The sequence below is a fragment of the Electrophorus electricus genome, chromosome 7 (genome assembly GCF_013358815.1).
Source record: "Electrophorus electricus isolate fEleEle1 chromosome 7, fEleEle1.pri, whole genome shotgun sequence".
Taxonomy (NCBI): domain Eukaryota; kingdom Metazoa; phylum Chordata; class Actinopteri; order Gymnotiformes; family Gymnotidae; genus Electrophorus; species Electrophorus electricus.
The window spans coordinates 4,526,351-4,553,047 of NC_049541.1; the positions used below are offsets into that span (position 1 = coordinate 4,526,351).

The following is a 26,697-nucleotide window of genomic DNA, read 5'->3' on the forward strand; positions in this document are numbered from 1 at the left end:
CATACAGAGATTTCTTCATTTTCTCCTCCTATAGTACCTATAATCGTCTACGTTGGTTAGGTTTCCTTGTACCTAAGATAGAAGCAGAGGGTTTAATTGTCAGGGGAGCACTTCTGAAGACACAAAACGCATACAAAAACTTGCTGCCTACCAATTCACTGAGCACCACATGATCTTTGAGTGTACAGATGAAAATGGGTTGTAATAGTGTAGTGATACCATTTTCTTGGTTAACACATTAAGATCAGTGAAGTCATGAAAGTCAAATCACCTTATTGCTTGTTTTCATGAAAACTATTTTTTCCATGTAATTTACAAGATACATGCAAATGTTTAGTGTTGAACATCAGGTTGCTATATGATATAGTTCTTCGGCTGGATGGGTTAGCATAGAGGTCGCAGCCTAAACAAATGTTAAATTATTAACCAATCAGAATGATTTTATTTCATTCATCTTCCAAACCACTAAATGCAATTAATTCAGTATTTAAATGCTTCAGCATTTTACTGGTCCTCTAGACATGCTCTGAATGTATGTGTTTTTATTCTACCTGTACCATTTCACTTGACAGTTTGAGTACATCTGAGTCGGTGAAGAGGTAGGCATGTTAAGTTTTGCTCTTAACATTTGGCATGGTGTGCATAGGTGTGTGTATCTGTGAACGTGTGTGTTTTGTGAGGGTCTTTATTTAGCTGTTTGTGATGAAGAAAAATTGAAAAGATCTCCTGGTTACTGAAGTTAAGGTTCTTTTATGTTTAGGAGTAGGCATATTATTATTCAAATAAGCTAATAATCAATTCAGTGAAAATGGATTTAATCTTAAAGGGGTGTGGGATGTGGAGGGTACTCACTCTTTTTGTAAGTTAAACTCATCAGGCATCGCTCCCAGGGTGCTCAGCTGCTCTTCCAAAGCTACAATACGAAGACCAATGTACCCAGATGATAAAAGCAGGAGTACCATTCTACACACACACACACACACACACACACACACACAAAAAAATTTAGACACTGTTTTTTAGATTGTATTCTAACCACATTTCTAGCCACACAAGCCAGCAAAAATATGTGTGAATATTTTGCGCAGTGATCATTTAGCCATTGACAGATGTGTCCACACTATCAGAGTTAGGCCTACTGAATTTATGGCAAACAGCATAAAAAGTTTTGTCTGTTTTGTCTCTTGTTGGTAGCTTCAGTATAAACACTCAAGAAAATGGCAGCTATGTATGCCATTAAGAATAACAGAAACTCGGACACAAGTATATACTGGACGACCCTGTGCTCTTGAAGACTGCGACAGGGCATTCTGAAGTGTGCACTAACTGAGGTCCAACTGAGCTGCCTATATCTGCTAAAACATCAGCAACGTTACACCCACATCAGATATGACCATTTAAGTCATGTTTCAGTGTCTTCTTGATTGACTGCATACCAGTAATGTTCAACGTTCCAACTTCCAACAACAACAAAAATCACATTTCAGATCAATTAAAAAAAATAAAAATCTCAATCAATATATTGACAGCTTCATGTTAAAATAAAAATTACTTCATGTTTTTGATGTAACACCTAGCCAGCGCAGCTGCAAAACAGCACTCTTATTATTAAACATCCGTTATGTTTTGTGTTTAGATTACCAAAGAGTCTATCCGTTTGAATTACACATACTGAATATTCAGCAAAGAATGCACCCCCACTTCTCCAAACCCAAATGCTGTGGGATTCAAGTGAACCAGCATGGTTTTCTTCCGTGGACTTTGGGTTCATTTTTTAAGCAGAGGCACGGACAGGGCTCTTGACTTTCATTCTGTTAGAGCTCCTTGTAAAAAAATGACTGAAGAAATCAAAACCTCTCAAGTTCCCTCAGAGTATGAATACTGATCTTTTTGATGTTTTCTTTGTTTGTTTTACTGAACTGAAGTAATTTGTTATTTGGAGAATGATTAATGAATGGTAGCTCTTACAGTATAAGGTAGATAATAAGGAGTTGTTTGATGTTGGATGAGCCACTTAAGGGCAGAAGAGACTTGATCTTCTCTGTTACCATGGTCAGCCAGCAGACATCTATTCATGAATAAGAATACAAGACAATGTGCCAGTGTTAAGGGAGATGAAGAAATCTGCATTTCTGTGTGTAGGAAAGGAGTGTGTGTTTGTGTGTTCACTTACGTGGGTTCTCCTCCTCTGAGAAGAGACCCTCTCCTCCAGTGCTTCTCCGTGGTGTGGAACTGCTTCTTGCATGTACTGTAAAAGCCAGGACAGTCCTCAATAACTTACTCTTACACAGCATGAACGCACACATAAGACATGAGACCCACTGTGATCCTATGAGCATCATACCAATGTGAGGATCACTGCATAGTCCCAAGGCTACAGAACCATAGGTTCTCAGGGCACCCTTTGACGGCACCTGCAGTGCATAGTTTATCATCCCTGCTCTGGCATACTTGGCTCATGACCAATTCCTAAGCAACCTCGGAGTTGAATCAGGGGTGACAGAGTGGGATTCTCACATAACTTACAGTCTGATGGTCTTATTATGATACACCCAGATGTTCTTCTAATGGAGGCAGAGGTAGAATTGTCTGACTGCTTATCTGATTTCCTAAACAACCTTTTCTGGCATAAGTAAATCACAGAAAGAATGCTTCAAGTCTGTGGACAGCTGGCCAATTGTAATCAAGCCCCCTATACATGCTTATAACTCCCATGTGAACACTTTCCTGAAGTGCATGTAATTGGGTGTGTGTAGTGAGTGAACATGACTAACCTTGGGGGATAATCGAGGATGTGAAGGAAAGGGTACAGTTTAGACTCTTGATCTGCTCTGGGAGGGTCTGGTCTGTGCTCTCCTCCTGGCTAGAGTGACTGGACATCTGTGAGCAGACGACACCATTAGCTCGTTCCCTGTCTACTGAGCATGACAGGAGAGTGTAATGTTCCTGATACCAGGCTTTAACGCACAAATCTGGGCCGTGTTTTCCCCACAGCTTGGTAATGCTAAGGACTTTGTTAACTTGTTCTTAAGAATGTTTGTTAGTGTTTCATGGAACCCTTCCTAACTAAATGACCACATAGCCTAAATTCGGCTGCAAATAACACCTACCGTGGCCTATTCTTCTTTATTGGAATTTTGCCTGCAGTTATGCACCAAAAAGCCAGAGGCCACTAAAAAACAAAGATGCGCTAGTTCTTTTCTTCTTCTTCTTCTTCTTCTTCTTCTTCACCACCTTCACCACCACCAAGTCCAGAGAAAACTCACAGAGGCTCACAGGACATCCAAGGGGTGAACAATTTTAAAAGTATTTAGAAAGCACTGGTTAAGAAAAATGCCATGAATCGCATACATACATTACTTACCATGCAAGTTAAATATAATCTTATAGACTGCTCAACTGCATTTTCTTGCAAACAAAATGAATGTTATTTGTGGTCATGTGTGTATATTAAATGTATTTATTTTACAATGGCTTCGAACATTTACGACTCAGTGCAATAATACTGCTTTGATCAATGTAAACATTTTTACAGGTATAACTGTGACTACATAGTTATTGTATATTTGACAGAGAGAAATCAATGAATCACTTTTCGAATAGCATTGCTCTTCCCCACTTAGTCCAGTGGTGACATTTTAAACTTGGAGGCAGTGGTAGCTCAGCAGCTAAGGTATTTGACTAGTAATTGGAAGGTTGCCAGTTCAAGACCCCCCCCACTGTGAGGTTGTCACTGTTGGGCCCCTCAGCAAGGCCATTAACCCTCACTTGCTGTCAATGTGTTCAGTCATAACTATAATTCGCTTTGGATAAAAGCATCTGCTAAATGCCATGAATATAAACAAATTTGCATATTGCCATTTAAGGTGACCACTGACCTTCTAACAACATTCCACAGATCAGGTGCTTACCTGTCAGTGAAACCTTTTGTGTATACTTTTAGTAGACATGAGCTGAAGATTAGTGATTGCAGAATCATATGGCTTGCCAGACAAACACAAGATATATAGGCCTATGCCTTAGAAATACAAAGATGTTTGAACACAACCTAAATAAGGTTTCAGTCACAAAAAATAGTAGAAACATTGAGAACTTACTGTCTCGACTTGCAGTTCATGGCCATTTTCTGCAGAAGAAACCTGAGCACTGCCACTGGGACATAAAACCTGAAGGAAGAATAGGAATGCCAGCAAAAGTTCTGTTTGTCTCAAACTTCACCACAAAACTTTCATATTTCCAAACATGGCTCCAAATCACATTTATATTCCTATCAGACTTCATTTAAAAGAGTTGTCTGCTTTATTACTCATATATATATCTTATATATTGCATGTATCATTTTCAAATAATTAGACAGGGTTGTAAGAAGAAGAAGAAGAATCATATTTCTTTAACCATAAGAAACTGACATTGATTTAAACCATAAAACTGCCTTAAATGCAAGACAGTGTTGTAATCAACGGTATATACATTCACAGAATATTACAGCATTGAACCTACACCGGATTCGCTAAACATTTTTTTGTTATAAAACTAATATGAGGGGAAGGCATTTTTCTGATACTAATGGAAAGGGTGAGCACTTTTTACTGGCTATATCCTTTGCTAAAGAAGCCTCTGAACAGTATGTATTTTATTGCACTTTGTACTAGATTGCCTGATTGTTAAGTTGAAACAAATGAAAGGCATCACCAACCTGTGGCTGTGGACATACTGAATGGAGGAGCTCAAAGCACGTATCTCTGTTCCGCAGTGATACAAACAGGTACTGAAACACAGTGAGAGCCTGTAAGGAATCAACTGCAATGAACAGATTCTTTTCACTCTTTTACAGTTTCTATTCTGTAGTGTAATATTTGCAAGGACTGACTCGTTTGTAATGACTTTGACAGTTTTCACCTGTATATGAAAATGGAAAGGTTTTTCTAAATTTACCTCTACAAATATCTAGTCAGATTTCTTTACATAGATTCACACTATCATCTAACAAAATTACATTTTTCAAGGAGGCATAAAACCCTGCGAACCCTGTAAAGAAGAAGAGAGCTAATACCTTTTGTCCATCGCGTGTGGTGATGGAGAGAGCGTTGGGTACGATTCGCGCCGTGTTCTTCTTTTTTATGGCTTGAATTGTGGACACATCGATCACAACCTATTGAGAGGCAGGGAGGCAAAAGCATTTGGGATCCAAGTTATTGTATCCTACATTCAACTCATTTCACTGGCTATTTTAGGGATTTAGTCCAATCAAGATGCCCTAAATTAATCATAGCATTTAATATTTAAACACTGGCTGATATGCTTCATGGGGTCTCTAAAATAGGGATGTAATAATATAACATATAACCAGGTGGTTCTCATCCCAACGACGGCAACAATACCACTGTGTGAAAAATGATGAACGTAAAATATGGACATTTTATATTCTTAGATCGTAAGCTGCCCCGGGATTTCTTTGTCTTACCTTGGTGTCCTTCAGTAGAACGGAAGAGTGGAAACACAGGTGGTGCTGGGTCACGTACATCTTGCCATGGTAGAGCACTTCCTTCTGCAGGGCACAGGTGAATGCTGGGAAGTGGGAAACAGCAGGGCAAGCTGTCAGCAGAACAGCAGTGTATGACATGGCCTCGCGGGCACAGGCCTGGGGGATCCCTGCACCTACCAGATCGACCTTTTCCCAATTCTGACAAACCTCTGATTAATTATGATATTCTCATACTCTTTATTCAGTATTAAGCTCCACATGTGGAATTTTGACTTGACATTTGGAGAGTTACATTTAGAAACACCTCTGATTTCTAATTTTATGTAGCCGGTGCACTACAAAGTTCAAGGTGAATCGGGGCTGGGCTTCCTAAAAGCATCATAATGCAAACAGTTTTATACTGAACACTCTCTCATATAAACTGATCTCATTACTGCAATGCTTTTGGGAAATGAGGCTCAGATGTGATAGAACAGGAAAAACATCTCCCTGGAGCACTGCTGGGAAACACTCTTGTAAGTCCTGTAGTTAGCTGGGCACAGTACACACAAGTAACTTTAGGATTCAGAACAAACTAGATTAGATGACTTGGGGATGTTCTCACAATGCCTCCATCAGGAAGGGAAGCAAGGAGTGACTACAGTGAAAGAAATCTCACCATGAGACAAATGATCCACCTCAAAAATCTCTGGGAAATATTTGAGGAATGTTTTGTTGTGGTTCTTGAAACTCTGTTGAAACAGAAAGTGAAATCTGAAACAGGGTATGCATGCGAATATGATTTTGTCTTACTGCAGAAAGCTCTTTAAGAGTTTTTTGTAATCTCTTTTTGTAATCTCTTTGAACTGAACTGATGAAATGACATAGAAAATGGTCTTACATGTTTATTGTTTTTTCAGTTTGTATGCAGGTATCCAAATGAGGCATTATATCTAATACATTTCTAACTTTAAAAATAAAATAAAAACAGTGGTTTGTTTATATATATATATATATATATATATATATATATATATATATATAATTTTTTTTTTACAGTGGTGTGAAAAAGTGTTTGCCCCCTTCCTGATATTTTTTTGCATGTTTGTCTCACTTAAATGTTTCAGATCATCAAACACATTTAAATATTAGACAAAGATAACACAAGTAAACACAAAATGCAGTATTTAAAAAGGTTTGTATTATTAAGGGGAAACAAATCCAAACCTACATGGCCCTGTGTGAAAAAGTGATTGCCCCCTAAACCCAATAACTGGTTGGGCCACCCTTAGCAGCAACAACTGCGATCAAGCGTTTGTGATAACTGGCAATGAGTCTTACAGCGCTGAGAGGAATTTTGGCCCACTCATCTTTGAATTGTTGTAATTCAGCCACATTGGAGGGTTTTCGAGCATGAACCACCTTTTTAGGTCATGCCACAGCATTACAAATGGATTCAGGTCAGGACTTTGACTATGCTACTCCAAAGTCTTCATTTTGTTTCTTAAGCCATTCAGAGGTGGACTTGTGTTTTGGATCATTGTCCTCCTGCACAACCTAAGTGTGCTTCAGCTTGAGGTCACGAACAGATGGCCAGACATTCTCCTTCAGGATTTTTTGGTAGATAGCAGAATTCATAGTTCCATTTACCACAGCAAGTCTTTCAGGTCTTGAAGCAGCAAAATAGCACCAGACCATCAAACTACCACCACCATATTTTACTGTTGGTATGATGTTCCTTTTCTGAAATGCTGTTACTTTTACGCCACATTTAATGGGATATACACCTTCCAAAAAGTTCAACTTTTGTCTTGTCAGTCCACAGAGTATTTTCCCAAAAGTCTTGGGGATCATCAAGATGTTTCCTGTCAAAACTGAGGCGAGCCTTTATGTTCTTTTTGCTCAGCGGTGGTTTTGGTCTTGGAACTCTGCCACACAGGCCGTTTTTGCCCAGCCTCCTTCTTATGGTGGCGTCATGAACACTGAGCTTAACTGAGGAAAGTGAGGCCTGCAGTTCTTTGGATGTTTCTGTGGGGTCTTTTGGGACCTCTGGGATGAGTCGTCATTGCACTCTTTGGGTAATTTTGGTTGGCCGGCCACTCCTGGGAAGGTTCACCACTGTTCCATGTTTTCACCATTTGTGGATAACGTCTCTCACTGTGGTTCGCTGGAGTCCAAAAGCTTTAGAAATGGCTTTATAAACTTTTCCAGGCTGATAGATCTCAATTACTTTTGTATCTCATTTGTTCCTGAATTTCTTTGGATCACAGCATGCTGTCTAGCTTTTGAGGATCTTTTGGTCTACTTCACTTTGTCAGGCAAGTCCTATTTAAGTGATTTCTTGATTGAGAACAGGTGTGGCAGTAATCAGGCCTGGGTGTGGCTAGAAAAATTGAACTCAGCTTTCCAAAGATGTGATAAACCACAGTTAATTTATGTTTTAACGGGCGGGGGGAATCACTTTTTCACACCACTGTAAATAAAAATAAGGAAAAGTAAACTCACACTGGATTTGAACAGTGCATATACGTGATCAGTTCCTTCCTCCTCTGTGGTGGTCCTGTTGGATACAATGTGATTTATAGAGGATATACTTGCACTTATTTATAGAGGATATACTTGCACTTATTTATAGAGGATATACTTGCACATATTTATAGAGGATATACTTGCACTTATTTATAGAGGATATACTTGCACTTATTTATAGAGGATATACTTGCACTTATTTATAGAGGATATACTTGCACTTATTTATAGAGGATATACTTGCACTTATTTATAGAGGATATACTTGCACATATTTATAGAGGATATACTTGCACTTATTTATAGAGGATATACTTGCACTTATTTATAGAGGATATACTTGCACTTATTTATAGAGGATATATTTTGTACGTAGGAACAATGTCAGTCTTGGAGGGACACAGTGCAGTACACAGTTTAATGTTTTCTCAGCTCTCTTTTTAAGAACACCTTTGACTTCTAATTTTACATGCAGGTACACTACAAACGTTCAATGTGTCAATGCGAATCAAAGTGTTCAATGAGTCAAAGTTCAATGTGAATCACGGCTGGGTTTCCTAAAACACAAGCGGGTTTTCCCTGCTTCTCTCTCTTTTTTGGTCGTCCTGCTACAACCTGTCTGAGGGACAAGACTTTGTTAGTTCTAATGGCTAGATAGCAGATCAGTGACAGTGTCCTGTGCAGATGGAGAACATATAAAATAACAGGGGTGAAATAACAAAGTAGTATTGGTAATAATAATAATAATAATAATAATAATAATAATAATAATAATGATGATGATTATGTATATGATGTATGTATGTTTGTGTGTATGTGTGTGTGCATGTCCAAGAATGTGCATTAAATGTGGTAAGAGGATAGGGGGATTTGTTTTGATTTATAAAATGCATGGTATGGTTCTTTAGATCTCATCTAGTTCTGCTTGGTTATTACAATACTAGTTTTGATCATTTTAGGTGTAGATGGTTAATGAGAGGTGTCTAAGTTAAGGTTTTATTTTTGAGGGATGAAGAGGGTTTTTATACTGATATGTGATCTAACATTAAGTTTTTCCAATGTGTAATGCTGATGAGATTTTTTAATTTCCAGTTCATGAGGATGATTTCCTTGGTGATGATCAGTGCAACATAAAGTATTCTAATATTTTAATTAGACAACATGATAACAAATGTGTTCCCAACCGATGGAGATAGGGGGATATGTGTGTTTAACCAGGATGATAGAAGGTTAATCATTTTTTGCCAGAAATGTTTGATTGGTGTTCAGTGCCATGGCTAAAACTACCTGTAGTGTTTTGTGTGCATTGAGTAGAGATGTACATGGTTGTGAATACCAATGTATAAATCTTATGTCCAGTGTAAGTTGTGTGTGTGTGTGTGTGTGTGTACTCATATCTAGTGGAAGGATAGTGGATTTTGACCAATTGATAGAGTAGTCCGAGATTAGACTTGGATGGCTTGTATATGTCCTATTATTGATGTTGTTGAATTTTTAAAAAGAGAAGGATGTTGTCTGTGCATAAACTTACTTTGTGCTCTGAGATTGGTGTCTGTATTCCTTTTGTATTTATATTTAATCATATTGCTGCAGCTAGTGGTTCGATGAAATTGGCAAATCAATGGGGGAGATGGGCTACCCGTGTAGTTCATCTGTGTAATGTAAACTCTAGTGAAGTTAGTCTGTTAGTATCCACTGTGGCTGTGGGTGAAGTATAAAAAACTGAATCCAATTTATGAATGATCCTCCAAATCTGAGTTTATGTAGTAAATAGAAATTGTGATACTGTTTCAGCGATTTCTGCCTAGGATCTGTAAAGGTACTGCCCAACCCAAAGTGCTGTATTTGGTTCATGCTTATCCAAGTTATTCATCACTAACACTATTTCTTTAATACAAAAGGAAACACAAGTGTCCCAGTTAGCAAGTGCAGCGTGTGCAGACCGTGTGGTGTTGATTCTTTGGAGGCTCCTGTTAAGCTCGAGCAGGTGTAGATGTGCGTCATCCAGACCACGGACCTTCATCTCCTCAGAGCTCCTGCTCATTTTACTGCTCTTGGTCTTCCCCAGGATTCCACCTCTGTCTAGAATATAACTAAAGCCAGGGAGGAGACACCATCACGGGCACGCAACACACAACCGAGGAACTGCTATGAGTTTAAATCATGCTAATGGTAATTGTAAAGAAATATGAAAGAAAATGATGCATTTTTATTTCCATGACTGGAGCGGTTTTTACAATGTCATTTCCTCCTTTGTTTTATATATATATATCTGGTGAAAGTTATTAAAGGCTTGTGTTGACTGCTTGCAATTTGAGTCTTTGTTTTAAAGAAAACTGCTGATAAGGACAGGACTGCTGATAACAAGGTGGAATGTTAGCAGTTTTTATGAAAATGTTTCCTGCTGAGTTGGTATATTGTATAAATCCTCATATCATTGTGGCTGGTCTGTGCTACATAAGAATTCTGTTCCTTCACTTTGAGAAAACAAAAGATATAGGTTCAATATTTAACCACTGCTCCACAAAGTATTTTCTAGCAGTTTCTAAAGTCATGCTATCTTATTTGTACGTATGTTATTGCATTGCATAACGTACTACAAACTGAACACAAAACACACGTAAGACTGCATGCGCCGTGAGCGGCTCTACTGACATGAACTTCAAGCACTGACAAAGAGGATCAGCATTCACAGAATTGACCTTTGAGCTGAAAGGAGACTTTTCAAAGCAAATATGTCATATTAACTTTCAAACAAAAATACTGCTAAGATTGTGTTACACGACACTGACTAAGGTTGTGTGATTAAGATTAGATTTTCACTGCCATGTAGACTTTTGAAAGAGCTTACCATGCAGAAGATTCACAGACCAGTTACCAGTACCAAAGCGCTGCATACGCAACACAGACACGTTCTCCAGTAGATGATTAAATGTCTTGCTCTTGGCTAAAGACTGTGCACTTCAACCATGAACACCTCATAAATGGTTTACCAAGAGCAAGTTTCCCAAACCGGTATGAGTGCTTCACAATGGAACTGCCCCACTACGCAGAGCACATGTTCAATTATCGATGCTTCCTGAATGCTCATTTGCATAGCTGCATGGTTTCCCTTGGAAGCGTGTTATGCCGCAAAGCATTCTGAAAGTTGTGGAACCTGTTTCATTCTTTTTTGGCCCAGGGACAAGCAGACAAGTGATGCTGTCAAGATGAAACCAATGTGTAGAGTAGCTACTTAAGAATACCCATCACTTTTATTTTCACAAAAAAAGAACTAAAAGACAGACTAGTGTACCTGATATTTCTGTTTCAGTTCCACCTCACTAATGAGCTAGTGTAACACTGTGTGCTTGTGATTCCTTTACTACTCTATAGCTGCAGCTGCCATTTTAATCCACCACTTCAGGCATTATTACTACACTCAAAATTCAGTGGACTGACTATAGCGGAGGTAATTTTTGAAAGGGCCCACAGGAATCTGGACACAATTGTACAGATAAGGTAAGTCACCGTAAGGGTATTAACTTCATCGTACACAGAAAAAGGGCCATTAGCTTTCACATGCATGTACAGAGTAGGTGCCCCTTAAGAAACTGGCACCTGGAAGACCCTTTAACACTACACTCCTGCCACTGTTCATTTAGTGCAACAGCGTTGATGATCTTTAATTAGATCACTGCTGCCACTGTTATGTTCAGGCAGTCTGTCCGACCGCAAGGGGGGGCCGGTAAACCCAGAACTGTTTGGGAAGGAAAAGCACATTTTTTTTCTCATTTGAATGGGCATGTTTCACCTAGAGGTGGTGTTAGGAATGGGCACGCCGGGGTGGCGTAGAGCAATCTCCCAGCTCCTATTCCAGCGATAAGATCTATCAGCACTGATCCTAGATCTGTTCTTAGATAGCTTGGTTGTCTAAACTAACTTTTTAATGAGTTTTTTCCTAGCGTTTCCAGATTACTCAGCATATTTTTGTATTTTTTTTTTTAATGAAATTCATTTCACATCAAATCCCAATGATTATTTTACATGTTTTTTTAAGTGCTTTTTAAATACTTTTTAAGTGCTATTATTGCAGTGTTTAAAATTCTTATCAAGACAAAATCTGTTCAATTTGATTTGTAAATCACGATGTACATGTAAACCTATATACAAATAGATTTCTGAGAAATCAGAGCTAGCCTCTAGGCAAGAAAATCCACAAAGATTAACCTTTTTAATAAGGCCAAGCTGCAGCCAGTCACCAAAGTTCCTTTGTGTCAATCACTGAGGCTTGTTAACCTCTGGTGCATAAATTGGTGCTATGGCATTAGAATATTCAAAGTAATGCATGTCAGATTTGTGCTAGTGTACATTTTACAGAGATGCAAAGTAAGGTATGTTTGCAATAGCCAAGCATAGCCACTGTTGAATATAAAGACTTCTTAGTAATGTCAGTATGGCGATTCTGATTTCATCCAAACTAACCAACTTATAGCAATATTAAAAGGTCAAAGATATCAAGAGCAGCATTGGAAAACTAAGAAATGACTCTAGTTTTGCTATTTTAAAATATTCCAAACAACAAATATGTACAGTGCCTTGAATAAGTATTCAATTCCCTTAAATCATCAGATTAATCTGGAAATCTAGAAATGAAAATTATGTAAATTATTCCTGGCACTGTATACATTCAGTTTATGTATGTATTCAGTCCATTCAAACTAGATCTTGGTAGAATCACATTCTGCTGCAAAAGTCTGTTGGGAACAGTTTTCAGCAGCTACACATGCTGGTCGGGAGTGATTTTCACGTATTCTTCCTAGCAGATTTATTCCACAATGTTCAGGTTTGTTAGATGATACAACTTTTCAAATTTTCAATTTTCAGATGGTGCCACAGATTCTGGATTGGATCTGGACTTTTTCTTGTCTGCTGTAAGACGTCCATCTTTTCATTACAACTCATCCCGTTGCTTTTCCATTGTACTTCAGAAAGGTGAACTTTTCCTAAATTTTCTTTTGCGTTAGACTGAAACAGGTTGTATTTTCACAACTATCTGCCCTTCGATTTTAATGAGCCAGCCCAGTCCCTGCTGTGGAAAAGCATCCCCACGTAAAGTTTGTGCCATACAAAGGATTTCGAATTTTGTCTGAAAGCCTCAATTTTTGACTCATCTGATTTAGACAAGAATAACCATTGAACAAAGTTATGAAACCTTAATGACAGTAAATCAAGAGTTCAGGGACGTCTGTGAACTTGACTTTGCCTCTAAATTGTACATACACCTACATATTCTCTGCATATAATGATCTTAAAGTATGTGCGTATATACACACACACACACACACACACACACACACTCACACACACACACACTCACTCACACACACACACACACACACACTCACACACACACACACTCACACACACACACACACACACACACACACACACACACACACACACACACACACACACACACACACTCACACACACACACTCACACACACACACACACACACACACACACACACACACACACACACACACACACTCACACACACACACACACACAATGGAACACATTAGAGGGTCAATAGTAGTCAGAGCGCCCACATTTTAAGCATGGCACTAAATGTAGAGAATGGGAAGTGGCAAGTTTTCTTTGTCTAGTATGTAAACTCCGTGGGATGTGACAGACACTGAGCTAGCTTTTAACGATTATAGTCTTTCATTGGCTTGTGGGGTGACTAAGACACCATGAGCTGATGTTTCACCTGCTGAAAGATACTACAACCCTCTCTAAAAACACTTTGGCATGTTTGTAAATATGACCTTTTTCAAAGAGAAATAGATTAAACATATTTTGCATATATTTCCATCTACTCTCCACAGATATGAATGGCTGGTTGTAAAAAATGAATTAATAAATAATTACATTTAATAAAGTGTAGCCTCACTCACCCCAAGCTGTCCAGCGAAAATCGCCTGTTGAAACAATCCTCTCCATCCATGCTGCTAACAGTTCTAATCTGCACTACTTAGAGCTCTGCATAAATCAGCTCACACGCTTGCTCATACGCAGACTATGTCTTAACCATTACCTTGTCTTAGCACAGGTTGCACAGCAGATAGTCACAGACAGACACAAACTGACTCCTCCCCCACAGGTTACCGATGCATGAAAGATTCTGTTAGCCATGCCCATTCTTTCCGAGGGCCACAACCCTGTCAATAGTAACTACGAAGCTGAACATTCCAGTTCCCTAACCAACCGTCCTGCGAACACTCTCATTTAAAATGTCTCCTTTAAAGACATGTGACATCTGCGCTGCTTTTGCACAAAGCCTTTACATGACACACATTATGAGTGATCATGTAAAAAGTACGGCTTACCACATGTCAAATTGCACACAAGACACTCTGCTGCTCAGATACTTATCAGCAAATAAACCTCTCTGGAATGCTCAGCCTTTTTACTTTTTATTCAAGAAAATGTGTGTGTGTGTGTGTGTGTATGTGTGTGTGTGTGTGTGTGTGTGTGTGTGTGTGTGTGTGTGTGTGTGTGTGTGTGAAGCAAAAACATAATATCTACAAATTATGACAGCAGTTTTAGTCAGTGAGGTATTTGTTCACCTATAAACACATTCATTCTTTCAATTCTGGAACAGACACACACCTACACACATGCAGAAACTTACAATTTTAAGTTGCATGCATGCACTACCATAATAAGCTTTCCACACAGAAGACGATACCTGAACATACCAGCTGTCATGCTCCACTGATTAGTATTATAAGAACTGACATCTATATATGCACCTATATATACCTTAACTAGAACAAAGAGCCGATTATTCATTTACAATACCCAACCACAATATTCTTACCCAGCCCCATTACATGAAATACAGTAAGAAACAAATTCGTCTGATTTGTCATGTTCAGAATATCACCTTAACAAAGTTACACTCTATTATCATACAGTCTTAGCTGTTGTATTATATTCCATTATTCGTGGTCGTCATGGTTGCAGGTAGACTACTGTGCATGCAGTGGAGTACAGTTACAACCACCAACCCCTCTCCCAGACTTATTTAGGTGTCACATGGGTAAATTTATGCTCATACCCATGTTTAACAACACTTTTCACACACATTTTTTGTGCTTTTTACCAAATTGACCAACAGTAATCATCTATATGGCCAGTGCTCCTGGAACAGCTCTGGACTAATTGCCTTACTCAGACAAAGCTGAAGCCATTAGCCAGAATCAACCCTGTGACGTGCAAATCAGGGGTGCTATCAGGGGTGCACAGAGCACTGGATTCAGAATAATGGTTTATTTTAAGAGATTCCAGAGTGGCAGCTGAAGATGTGGACTAAAAAAATAAATTAATCACCCAGGCTATGTAGTCAGAAAACTACCTCTGGCTCCATCCGAGATGGCTAGAGATCGCAGAGGTCCTTGTGGTGTGTTCAGCATGAGATTCTAAAAGAGCTTATTGCAGAGACACATGTTTACAACACTGCACAATACAAAGGTAGATATCAAGAGACCCAGTTCAGATCGAGATGGCATTGATATTGCTTATATCCTGTACTCAGTCAGGAGACAGACAAAGGAGAGCTCTTTACTCCAGTATCAGTACCAGATCCAACCCCTAAATAAGTCACATTCTTCCAGCTGTAATGTTAGTTTTAATACAGAGTACAAGCCTGGAGAGAACTTACAAAATTTAAACCTGGGGAAAAAAAACTGTATATGTCAGGAAATTAAATGAAAATACAAATACTCCAACTTACAAATTCCAACCAAAAGAAATCGGTATGTCAGGAGACCAATTACCAGTTGAGGTATTGCACAGAATGTGCAGGGATGTACAACTCATAGTTTACTCTTTTTTCTTGCTCATGGAACACCTGACATGAGAGCTGATGGGTTGTCAAAGCAGGGTAAACCGATGGACTTACAGCGCTGCCCTGCTGCATGCTCTGTGTCTGCTGTGGAGTGGAGCAAAATGGCCTGGCAAATGAAATCTGGTATCATTGCTGCCGTCGTCTCCCCTGGTACCATGAACAATTTTAACTACACACTCACACACCTGCTCACATATGCCACCTGTGAGCACATGATGAACAACACCAAGCCCCTGGAGGCACATATGACCGTAACATGGAACCACTTTGCTGTTTTGAAAATGTCTCTGAAATTCATCGTCTGCATTCTAAGATGCGTGCACTCATCTGTCTTTCCCATGAAGCTACAAAATAAATGTTTTTGGTTTTTTTAAAGACAAAAAAGTAAAATATTTTACTGTGATCATCAGTACGATAATGGTAGTGAGAGAACCAAGTAAAACAGCAGGGTAATGAAGGTAGAAGAATGCCCTAGATGGCAACTGGAATAAAACAACTTCCAGGAGCTTCTATGATCTTGCATAAACAGGAATGTATATATGGCCAGGTGGCCCCTTTGACATACTGACACTCCTTGTTACAGTTATTATCAGGGATCATATTCAGATCAGATAAATCTGAAGAAGGTTTGGATGTGTGTGTGTGACTCAGGGAGTTTTAAAAATACATAATGAACTCAAGTATCCTTTAATCTACTGAAAAGTAAAAGGATGTTCAGCAGAGAGCTAATACAAAGCACAATGTATTAGAGTAGACAGCTTAGTTCCTAGGAGTCACAATTAATAATGCTTAAAAAACCCTATATATTAATACAAATAGTTGCACTAGATATGCTTTATGCCTCTAAACTTAATGCTCATTAGCAAACACCAACAGTTAACATCCCAAGAACTCGCCGTACGCTAGTTTTACTATCCACCTGGCTAAAAGCGTTTTAAACAAGTTTCTGCATATTTACTGCTTTACATTATGAGCAACGTACATTGAGAGATGAAAACGTTACCAAAAGAGCAAATTCATCAGACACAAACAAAACCACAATCAGACAAGATTATCACACAACGAGACAGGAGACCCGATAACCATAGCCCTAGATAGAGACAAAAAGAAATCCAGCAGTGTCCAGTTTGCACTAGAAATTCTTGTCTCTAAATGGGAGGAGACGCAAGTCTCCTAAAACGTCTGGATCACGAAAAGGTGATGGGTCACGTTAAAGCCGTAACCATGGTTTCCAGAACAGAACAATGTCAGCACTGGTACCCTGGGGGGGGGGAGTCGAGACTCCAGGGACAGCCCCCGCTATCAGATTAACAAAAACGCCTCCACAATCCACTTACCGTGGATTCCATTTATACACAAGCCTATAACTAATTCAGACATTCACCTTTAAATGTTCGTGTCTTTACAAGTACTGTGTACGACTGGCTCCTCAGAACAAGCCTCCAGAGTTCTGCCTTCAGGAACCACAGACCTCAGCGCACTGACCCGCATCCGATGAAGACCTGCCGCTCACCTGCGAGATTTCCTCTTCATCTCCGCGACCTCCAACGCGTCGGCCGAAAGATTCACACCGAGAATTCCTTCAGTGCACAACGCAAGGCTCGCAAAGAAAGGACTCCGACTCTTCCCGTGTTAGAATGGTGTTTTGTTTCGGGTTTTTATTGTTTTTGCATAATAATCCCAGTTAACTATGGCTAAGGGTGTGAACATGGTAACCTAGCTCTCCCTTGGACATGTGAAGCATTAGGTTACGTCCTGTTTCCTTGGACGCAGACCTGCGGACAGTAATAAGATACAAAATGCAATGAATACAAATAGAATAGAGACCTTTCAGTTAAAAAGGCGTGAGACTTAATAGGTAGGGTAGCGTATTCCCTGGAGCGGGAACCAACAGGGAGGCCACGCTCTTATAGACGTTCTCTATACCGGCCTCCAAGCAGCGTATTATGTGTGTGTACGTGTCGGGTCTTCTGTTTCATTTTCTTTTCGGGGATGCACGCATAAAAACATAAAGAAAAAAAAAAAAATTCTAAACCCACACTGCTGAGATATTTTACTGGCCCCCTCATCTTTAAAAACTTTTTTAATAATGCCAGCTACCAAATACTAACTTCTTAATGGTTAAAATGTTGAAAATGTTAATGGTTAAAAAAGGTTTTCTAATTGTGTTAGAAAAAATTAAGATAATCATATAACAGCAATGCAATAGTTATAAGTGAACGTTTGTATGTGTGTGTCTTTGTATATATGAAACAGCCAGTTCAGCTATTCTGTAAGTTCTCCAGTTTTTTGCCCTGGGAACCAGACAAAGTAACTTACATGTTTTTATGGTTTCTCTGCTCTAACAAATCTGACTCAGCTTTTCAAGAGGCAGGACATAACTGATGAGTTGACTCAAGGTATGTAGGACCAAGGACAATACAACCCTCCGTGGGACCGAGTAGTGGTTTATTTCTGTTAGTACGTGCCTGGGAGTAGTATCGCCACCTAGTGGACGACTCTGAAATTAACTTTCCGTGTCCTAATACTTTTAAGTGTGTGAATGTGCAAGTAAAACAGAATGCTTCATTTTTAACAAAGCCAAAAAGTAGCCTTCAAACAGTGCCGTGAAAAGAAGAATTACAAATCATTGCTATTTGCATGAATGTAAAACTAAATATGCATTGAAGCTGAAGATTGAAAGAAAGGCCACAGAATCTATTAGGAGTACTGTATACCCAGTCATTCTGTTTTTAATACAAAGTCAACATATCTACATACATGGTTTCAAATTAATTCAGATAGAAGAGGTTGAAAGTGTGAATACTCAGTAGCACTGGCCTGAATATCTCATTATGCATTGTAATCTCAGGGTCTGTTGTGCTCTTCTGTTTTGTTCTGACTCTTTGCAGCATTTCAGTCATTTGATTATCCCTTTCCTCAAAAGAATTCATGGTATGTGCTTTCACTCGGACTACTGTTTTAGCATTTCTGAGATCCAGTACATCAAAGCTAGCTGGGTATGCACTTTGACGGCTGTACCGTTTTGAAGAGAGTTCCTTTCCCTTCCAAGTCTTTCAAAATCGTTCAAATGGTATAATGTGCTTTACCTCCTGGGATGTAAAAAAGAATTTTGTCTCCCCAATTTGTTCAGTTTTAAACTCCAGATCAAAGTGCACGTGTATAACAATGTTTCTTTCAACATTTTGATTCTGAGAGCTGACATTTGATCATAACAATTCTGTATATTGTGCAATTATTCACTGCAACCATTTCCATAGCTGGCTAGCAAGAAACAACAAGAGAACCTAATACAAATATATATTCTGGGTAAATAAGGGCAATTAATATTTTAAAGTTAGTTCAGACCTCACCGACTGTGTATGGGTGTACTAGGAGAAATAGGAACAAGAGGTCAAATTCCAAAAATCATTGTGCTCACTTCGAGTTCCCTTAGATTCTCTCTCTCTTTCCAGTACTACAAAATGTTTGTCATCAAATGTTTGTTGCCATTATCAGAAGTCGCACATTCACAGCACTGGGGTTTCTCTTCCCTTTGGAGAACTGGTCATTTGAAGGGCTTTCCAAGGAGGAGTAAAGCACATTAAAATCACTGGGGAGGAGTTTAAGAGCCTGACAGAGGATCTTTTGTTTTGGGGATTTAGGACAATTTTGTTTAGGGCCTTGTACTGTATTGTTCTTACTGGACACTCTAAGGGAGAATTCAGTTCACAGGAAATATATATATATAGTATATATATATATATATATATATATATATATATATATATATATATATATATATATATATATATATATAAACAAAACCTTACACAGGAACCATGTACAGTCACATTAGCTTGCCAACTACACAACATCTCGTTGATTATATTCCAATAGGTACTCAAAAAATAATATAAATATTCTTAGAAATTCAAGCATAATATCAACAAAACTAAATTAAAAACGTGGTGGTTAAATATTTTGACAACAACAGTAAGGCTCACTTTTAGTCTCTTGTTGAGATTAGAGTAAAAGACCCATGAAAACTGTCTTCGGACTTCCTTCTGTCTGAGACGGCTTAGGCTAAGTCCTTCCTCTTGTCTGAGACGGCTTGGGCTAAGTCCTTCATACGAACTACTTTGTGCTACGCCTACGCACGACTCCTTCACTAAACAAAAACATGAGTTATAATTTTTTTTCTAGCTCAGTTTATTTAAACGGGAGAGTAACTGGAGCAGACTGACCTCTATCAACTTCTACAGTGATTCTGGGGAATTCCTTTTTTTGGGAATACACCCTTAAACCCTAAACTTGCCTTCTATGAAGGGGAGATGCATGGAGATAAAGCTTTATGAAGCCGTGGAGCTTTCATTAGCAAAGTTGGAGCACTTTGATATTCACTCGCCAGATTTCCAAAGGGCAACACTGTCTTATTGAGAACTTCTGATTTGACAAGATATGACCCCTAGGATTAGAAATCCTTAATCTCAATATTTAACCAACCTCAAGTTCTCTGCCAAAGTCTGTACATGGATTTTAAGTTAATTACAGCCCAGCATGTATCTGCATTACCAAAGGATTGGGGCTGGTTTCGCCTCTGTGGTGTATACGCAAGCTCTTCCACTCAAACCCAGAGCCTCCAGAGCCAGCACAGAGCCTCCACACTGCTCCGGGGGGTCTTCCAGGAGCGCAGCGAAGGACGGATGAGCGTAGACGAACGACTAGATTCAAACCATTGCGAACCCCGTTTTTCCTCCTCACGCACAGGAAATAAGCAGCATATTTGTGGAGAGAGACAAAGAGAAAAGGTAAAAAGAGAGAGGGAAAGAAAAGAGAGAGAGAGAGAGAGAGAGAGAGAGAGAATGTGCTAGAAAGCGAGAGAGAGAAAGAAAATGACACACCATAATAAAAGTATTCACAGGTGCTCTGTTGAAAACCAACAAAAACTGCTGATGAATTTGACAGCTCTTCAAAGGCATGGTTCAGTCACAATAGCGCTCCAGTGGACCAGGAGTAAAAGAGACACTGAAACCGATTATATCACGTTACTAATGTACTGTACGATGAGTCAGTGGCACGGCTGTTCTCCTCCAAAGCTGGACGAAAAGTCCTTGACCTTTCACCCTCCGTTGCTGTTGCTCCTTTAGGCACAGAAGGTAGGAGTTCTGCGTCCGTTAGGGCGCCGAAACGTTGGCGATGGCAACATGGACCTTAGGAAAGAACAAGGTCACCTGGCTCCTCTTCCTCCGCCTCACAGCAGAAGCCGTCACCTCTGGCGGCTGACTGGAGTTCACCTTTGACCTTTTCATTGGCAAATACAGTTTGGGTAGAACTCCCATTGCAGAGTGCAGCAATTTTTCAGGCTTTTGAGTGTAATGTTTTTCTTTTGTCTGTGTGTGTATTTTGTTTGTTTTGTTTTTGTGTTTTTTTTTTCACACTTAGTACGTTTTCCATTCTGTTTTTTGAAGATTTCATTTTTACCCACATTGTAATATTTCTAAAAAGCCAACCACAACATTAATATCAATATTTGAACACTGAGGTAATAAGCTTGCTGTGTGATACAGAACTTTCCCAAGAAGTTCTAGAAAGAAAATAAGTTCTTTATAATTTTGTCTTCTTTGTCTTATCCTCCAAACATAGGTCTCCGCCCGACAATGTCATCGTACTTCAAAACGATCCCCTCGCAGTAATGGCATCATTCAATTTTACTGGGAAGAAAGTTAATAGATGCTTGTTTCTGGAACAAGCTCAGATCGGTTGTGTTTGTAGATCGTTGTGAGATGTGAAAAATGGCGTTGAGATGAACGGGTCCTCCTTCCCTTACGTTGCATAGTGATCAAAGCTTCCTAAGTATTCAAGAGCAGCCTGGTAGCAGAACTGGTATTCCTCCTGCAGAAATCCAACACACAGGAGCACACACTGTTCAACATACCAGCTTCAGAGTAAGACAGATGCAGACTTTGTAGAGTAGCACATAAGAAAACGTTTGGCGGCATTATTGTTACTCTATTCTGTAATTTTCATTAAATGACAGTTTACCTGGAACAGTAATGCCAACACAACACAGACCTGTGTAACCTCTAAATATAGGTCCCAACTGAGAGTGTTATAGCATTATTATTAAATAATGTCAAAATATATTAAAGCGTCACAGTATTGTGATATGGTACTTCTGTCTTATATCTAGACTACTGACAACATAGATTATTACTAATAACAGTCACGATTTAATTTTACCCCTTAAATTGACTCCAGACATTCACATACAGAAAAACAAACAAACCAAAATAAAACAAAACTATGCATATGCTTAAATTACATGCATTACAACCACAGTCTTGCCAAAGTTACCCAAATGTGTAGCCTAATTATATCAGATGATGCTTTACCATCAGAACATATTGGCATCTGTATATTGAGATTTTATTATGTAATTGGATTGGTGTATCATTACTGTAGTTTGCCCTGACCAATTATCAATAAATGTTATAAATATGTTGGAAACGATGTCCTCTGTGTCCTGGTGCAGTGGAGGGTGGGGGCGGGGCATGGGGTGTGTTTACCTCAGTCTGCACCATGGCTGGTCGTTGTGTGCGCAGCATTTTGACAGTCTGGAAAATGTCCACGGCGCCCTCGTAGCGCATCCTCTCCAGTACGATACTGAGAGTGATAAACACGCCCGTCCTACCAACGCCCGCGCTGAGAGAGAGAGAGAGAGAGAGAGAGGGAAGAACAGAGGAAACAGAGAGAGAGAACGAGAGAACAGAGAGACATATGGAATAGGCATGAAAGTAGAGGTATGAGAAACAGTGAGAGAAGGTCCGATAAATGCAGGGGAGAGAGAGAGAATGAACAAGTGAATAAGTGAAAGAGACAGAGAAGGAAAGGGGGATGAAGTGGAGAGGTGACAGCTGCTTAATGAATCACTCTCGTTTGATTATTATTCAGTTTAATGTGACCCAGCGGCACGCGTGATTGGCCACTCGCGCACCCTGAGGCTCCGCCCTTCTTTCACTCGTCCATAAAAAAAAATTGTTTAAAAACGCATGCAGGTATTTACAAAACACGCAGACCAGTGTCACGACTGACAGCCAGGTCTCAGCTTCACCTCAGCCAACGTGAACTGCGTGAGCCGCGACAGAAATGTACACACTCTGGAAGGTGTCCCAAGGTCAAGCACTGTTGAGCAGTGCAGGGTTGCACGCTACACCGAGGTTTCAGGCTTTAGTTTCAGCTGTGCCATGTGCCTCTGTGCGGTCTCTGAGGATCTTTATATTTAATCAGCCACATATGCAGCCTCCCTGGAACAGCAGGAGGTCATGGGTAGTTGCCAAGGGCACGGAGGCAGCAGCCATCACCTGAGATTGACCCTTGACCTCTTGAGTCACAGCCAAGTCTGCACCAGCCCAAATGGGCAGGGCCAGGCATCAAGGGTCACTCTGCCATTACAATGGAAAGGCCCACCCACCTTGGTATCTCAGTGGGCACACTGAAAAGCTTTTATTGAGTTAATGAAAACAAATCCTAGTAGTTAAAAATGGCTTTGTGTGCATGCAAACACAAACACACATCAAATCCAATAAGCTTTCACCCTGACATGGAGGGGACCTATTGAGAACTACCACAGACCTGCAGTGGACTGTGATTGGTCCATCCTGCCCAAACTGCTCCTTGGTCTTGTGCACCTGTCCAATGAAATCGATGAAACCCTCCCCTGATTTTGGCACTCCTTGCTCAGGCCAGTCAGTGAACTGGAACTGCCTGACAGTTCTGGACTGTCCATCCTTCAAAAAGAAGACACAAATGCACACACAGTAATAAGTGACAAAGTGACAAACCAGTCTAAACACACTGTAACAGGCATAAACCATTCTTGCCAGCACAATGTCATCACGGTGATCTCACACGTCATGGTGTGACAACAGTCAGCGAAATGATGAATGTTTTATTCAGCACCAGGCTGTTTTTTTCCCCTCCATTTAATCATTACCAATTCCTATGTGCTAGATGGACGTCCTCCATCGCTGGACAGCCACCACCCTGCAAGGATGGAGTCTAGCTTGTGCTTTCTCCAGGACACATGACACCAGCCACCACATTTATGTAACTATTTATTAGCCAGGAGCATATCTTCAGTGGTTTTGCTCACATTGTGCAGTGTGGTACTCACTCTTGCATCCGTGACCTTGAACTCTCTCAGGATGTACTGGGGCATGTTGTACTCGGCCATGGGATCCACCACAAAGTACTGGTATCGAGCTGAACGTTCTGCCGGCCAGTACTGGTGACATTTTTCCTGTATACACACATTCCCACTTAAGGATAAATAAAACAATCTCTTGAAACACAATTCCCAGTCCCTGGGAAGATTTCAAATCTATCTATATTGAGATACTTGACACAATGAGAGCAGTAAAACATGATTTATTAGGTTACTGCCTTTTGCTCCTCGCATCTAAAATGTTCTCTATGAATTCTGAAGGGGGCAGCTTCTCCAGCTTCATTGCTGCTAAAATGGCGGAGTTGTTTCTGCAGGACAGCCACTCACCCGGCCCATCTCTCGCAGCTTGGTCAGCATGACCACAATGGTAGAGTTGTGCTCCCAAAGCATCCTCCAGAAGTCCTCGGTGGTCTCGGCTAGGGGCCCCTGCGTGGCAATGTACGCCCTCTGCTGTCTGAAAAGGGTACAGTGGAATACACGATCCAAAACATGAAAACCCCACGGTGGATTCCCACCTACCTTTTTAGCTTTTGAACACTGTTTACTATTACAGACACGATAAAACACGCGGGCTGGACCTTGTATGAACAGTGCAATATCATTCTATATACCTCAGCCTGAATTCAGCATAAGGTGAAAACCTGCTGAATGTGGAATAGTTTTTATATGTGTACAGCTACACTGTTATAGGACCTACTCCTTTGTAACTCCCACTGTCACTGCTATTCCAGGATTGTAATTCTCAGCCCAATCCCTGAGGCCCAACAGACAGTTCACATTTTTGCTCCAGCTCCCAGCACACCTGAACCAAGCCATTAGGAGCCCTGAATACCTGGCACAGTGGAAGCTAGGTTAAAGCAAAAACACAGACCATCAGGTGGGCCCCCAAGGACTTGGTTGAGAAACCTGGTTCTAGTGCATTCTGAAGCATTTTAGCTGTCTGAAACAGTGCTGTAGAGTACCTGTATCCATCGATGAAGCTGGCGTTGATGTAGTCGGAGCCGTCGAGGCCTCTGATTGGCTGCAGACAGACACGGGTGGTCTCATAGGGCATAATGTTGACCAGTCTATTCTTGAACTTGTTGCAAGGCAGGTTGGCCGTCACAAACCGGGATGTGTGAGCCTTGCTGTTGGCCAGACGCTGAGAGACAGAGAAAAGAAAGGCATGTGTTCAGAACACCGAGCCAAAGCAGGACAGAGGAGAACAGAAAAGCCCAGATCAGTCAAGAAGGACAAAGACAGATGAAGAATACTTTGCCTAAAAATGGCCAGTATATCTTCTACAGGTGACGTTATCACAAACTTTCCTGCTTTTTACTGTTTATTGCCAAACACTTCCTACGGTAAGACCTAATAAGATCTAACATGCTTCCAAGGATGTTAATTTAAGGTGATCTCTTTCTGGTCTCTCCAGTTCTGAGTAAATCATTCCAAAAAACAAAAAAAAAATCCATCTTAGACACAATCTTAGCTTTAGTATCTTTATCAACATGCTAACATACAAGTCTTCACAGCTCAGCGTGATATAGTTCATACTACCAGGAAACAGAACTCCACGTTATCTTCTCATCCTCACAGCTGCTCTAAGGGGACGTCAGTGCATCTGATATGACAAAACACTTCCAGGTCTTCCTTTTAGAAGAACGGGGTGGATAGAAGGGGTGTGTTTGATGTGTGAGGGTGTGTTTCATGCCCTCTGCACCTTGAACTCCAGCGCCATGCCCGTGACGTGTTCGCCCATCTCCACCTGCGCCAGCTTCTGCAGGTAGGAGAAGAGACTGCGGGCGGCAACCTCGGTGGTGCCACAGGCGACCGCCTCCAGCAGGGCCTCGTGGATGAAGCCGTACTGGTCCTCCGTCTGGACCATGTAGTTCCTCTGCGCGCGCATCAGCGTCACGTGGCCGTAGACGTCCACGGTGTGCTCGTGGCGGATCCGCTCCAGCATGGCGTCAATAACGATGAAGCAGCCCGTACGACCCACGCCCGCACTGAGGGGGGGGGGGGAGAGAGAGAGAGAGAGAAAGATGTAGAGAGAGGGAGAGAGAGCGATATGGAGAGGGAGAGACAAAGAAAAAAGAGGATAGTGAGAATGAACATCTTTGCGATATACCTATTACATTTTTATATAGCACTAAGCAATGTCACCTGTACTATTTCAGTCAGGCTGTTTGAAAACATCTTACTCTATCTAAAGCCACATCAGAGAGTATGCTGCCACATCATCAAGCTGAAGTGTATGCGATTATGTAGTTGTACTAGAGTGGGTATAAAACACCTCCAGTCGTAATCTAGCCCTAGGGGGTGGATTTCAGAGTATAGCACTCAGGATTGTAACTCTCTTTCTAATTCCACTGTAATTCCAAATGATAGATTCTCTGTTGCTATAGAATGGGAGGAGATAGCCCAAAACAGTGTAATCAGCATTAATCACCGGGGCAGGTGTGTGTGGGTGTGAGTATGTGTGTCTCTGTGGGTGTTAATGACATGTAGGTAGAATGGTGTGTAGTACCAAATTTTTAGCACGTTATTACTCTTCATGCCATGTCTGCGTCCTGTAGTAAGACAAGAGTGTGATGATCTCTGAAATGTGTGTGTGTGTG

The 26,697-nt window shown here is 40.4% G+C and overlaps 2 protein-coding genes across 7 annotated transcripts in view; both read right to left on the reverse strand.

Annotated features, from left to right (window-relative positions):
* The window catches only part of LOC113588427 (GRAM domain-containing protein 2A), a 14,396-nt gene extending 384 nt beyond the window's left edge, over positions 1-14,012 (reverse strand). The window contains exons 1-13 of the mRNA XM_035528604.1: positions 13,937-14,012; positions 9,937-10,086; positions 7,970-8,024; positions 6,144-6,216; positions 5,465-5,568; positions 5,054-5,152; positions 4,697-4,768; positions 4,098-4,166; positions 2,775-2,880; positions 2,174-2,248; positions 1,969-2,068; positions 853-963; positions 1-72 (exon numbers count right to left, since the gene is read on the reverse strand). The exon at positions 1-72 is cut by the window's left edge and continues 384 nt beyond it. Of these exons, the coding sequence (XP_035384497.1) occupies positions 57-72; positions 853-963; positions 1,969-2,068; positions 2,174-2,248; positions 2,775-2,880; positions 4,098-4,166; positions 4,697-4,768; positions 5,054-5,152; positions 5,465-5,568; positions 6,144-6,216; positions 7,970-8,024; positions 9,937-10,086; positions 13,937-13,986 (1,080 nt within the window). The 5' untranslated portion in view covers positions 13,987-14,012 and the 3' untranslated portion in view covers positions 1-56. The remainder of the gene's footprint in view (positions 73-852; positions 964-1,968; positions 2,069-2,173; positions 2,249-2,774; positions 2,881-4,097; positions 4,167-4,696; positions 4,769-5,053; positions 5,153-5,464; positions 5,569-6,143; positions 6,217-7,969; positions 8,025-9,936; positions 10,087-13,936) is intronic.
* Positions 14,013-19,725: 5,713 nt separating this feature from the next.
* ptprsb (protein tyrosine phosphatase receptor type Sb) overlaps positions 19,726-26,697 on the reverse strand; it is an 82,435-nt gene continuing 75,463 nt past the window's right edge. For all 6 annotated transcript variants that reach the window (XM_035528073.1, XM_027027596.2, XM_035528071.1 and 3 more), the window contains 7 exons: positions 25,800-26,085; positions 25,060-25,238; positions 24,425-24,551; positions 24,047-24,172; positions 23,506-23,660; positions 22,440-22,575; positions 19,726-21,765 (listed from right to left, as the gene is read on the reverse strand). In XM_035528073.1, coding sequence (XP_035383966.1) covers positions 21,697-21,765; positions 22,440-22,575; positions 23,506-23,660; positions 24,047-24,172; positions 24,425-24,551; positions 25,060-25,238; positions 25,800-26,085 — 1,078 coding nt within the window. In that variant the 3' untranslated portion in view covers positions 19,726-21,696. The remainder of the gene's footprint in view (positions 21,766-22,439; positions 22,576-23,505; positions 23,661-24,046; positions 24,173-24,424; positions 24,552-25,059; positions 25,239-25,799; positions 26,086-26,697) is intronic.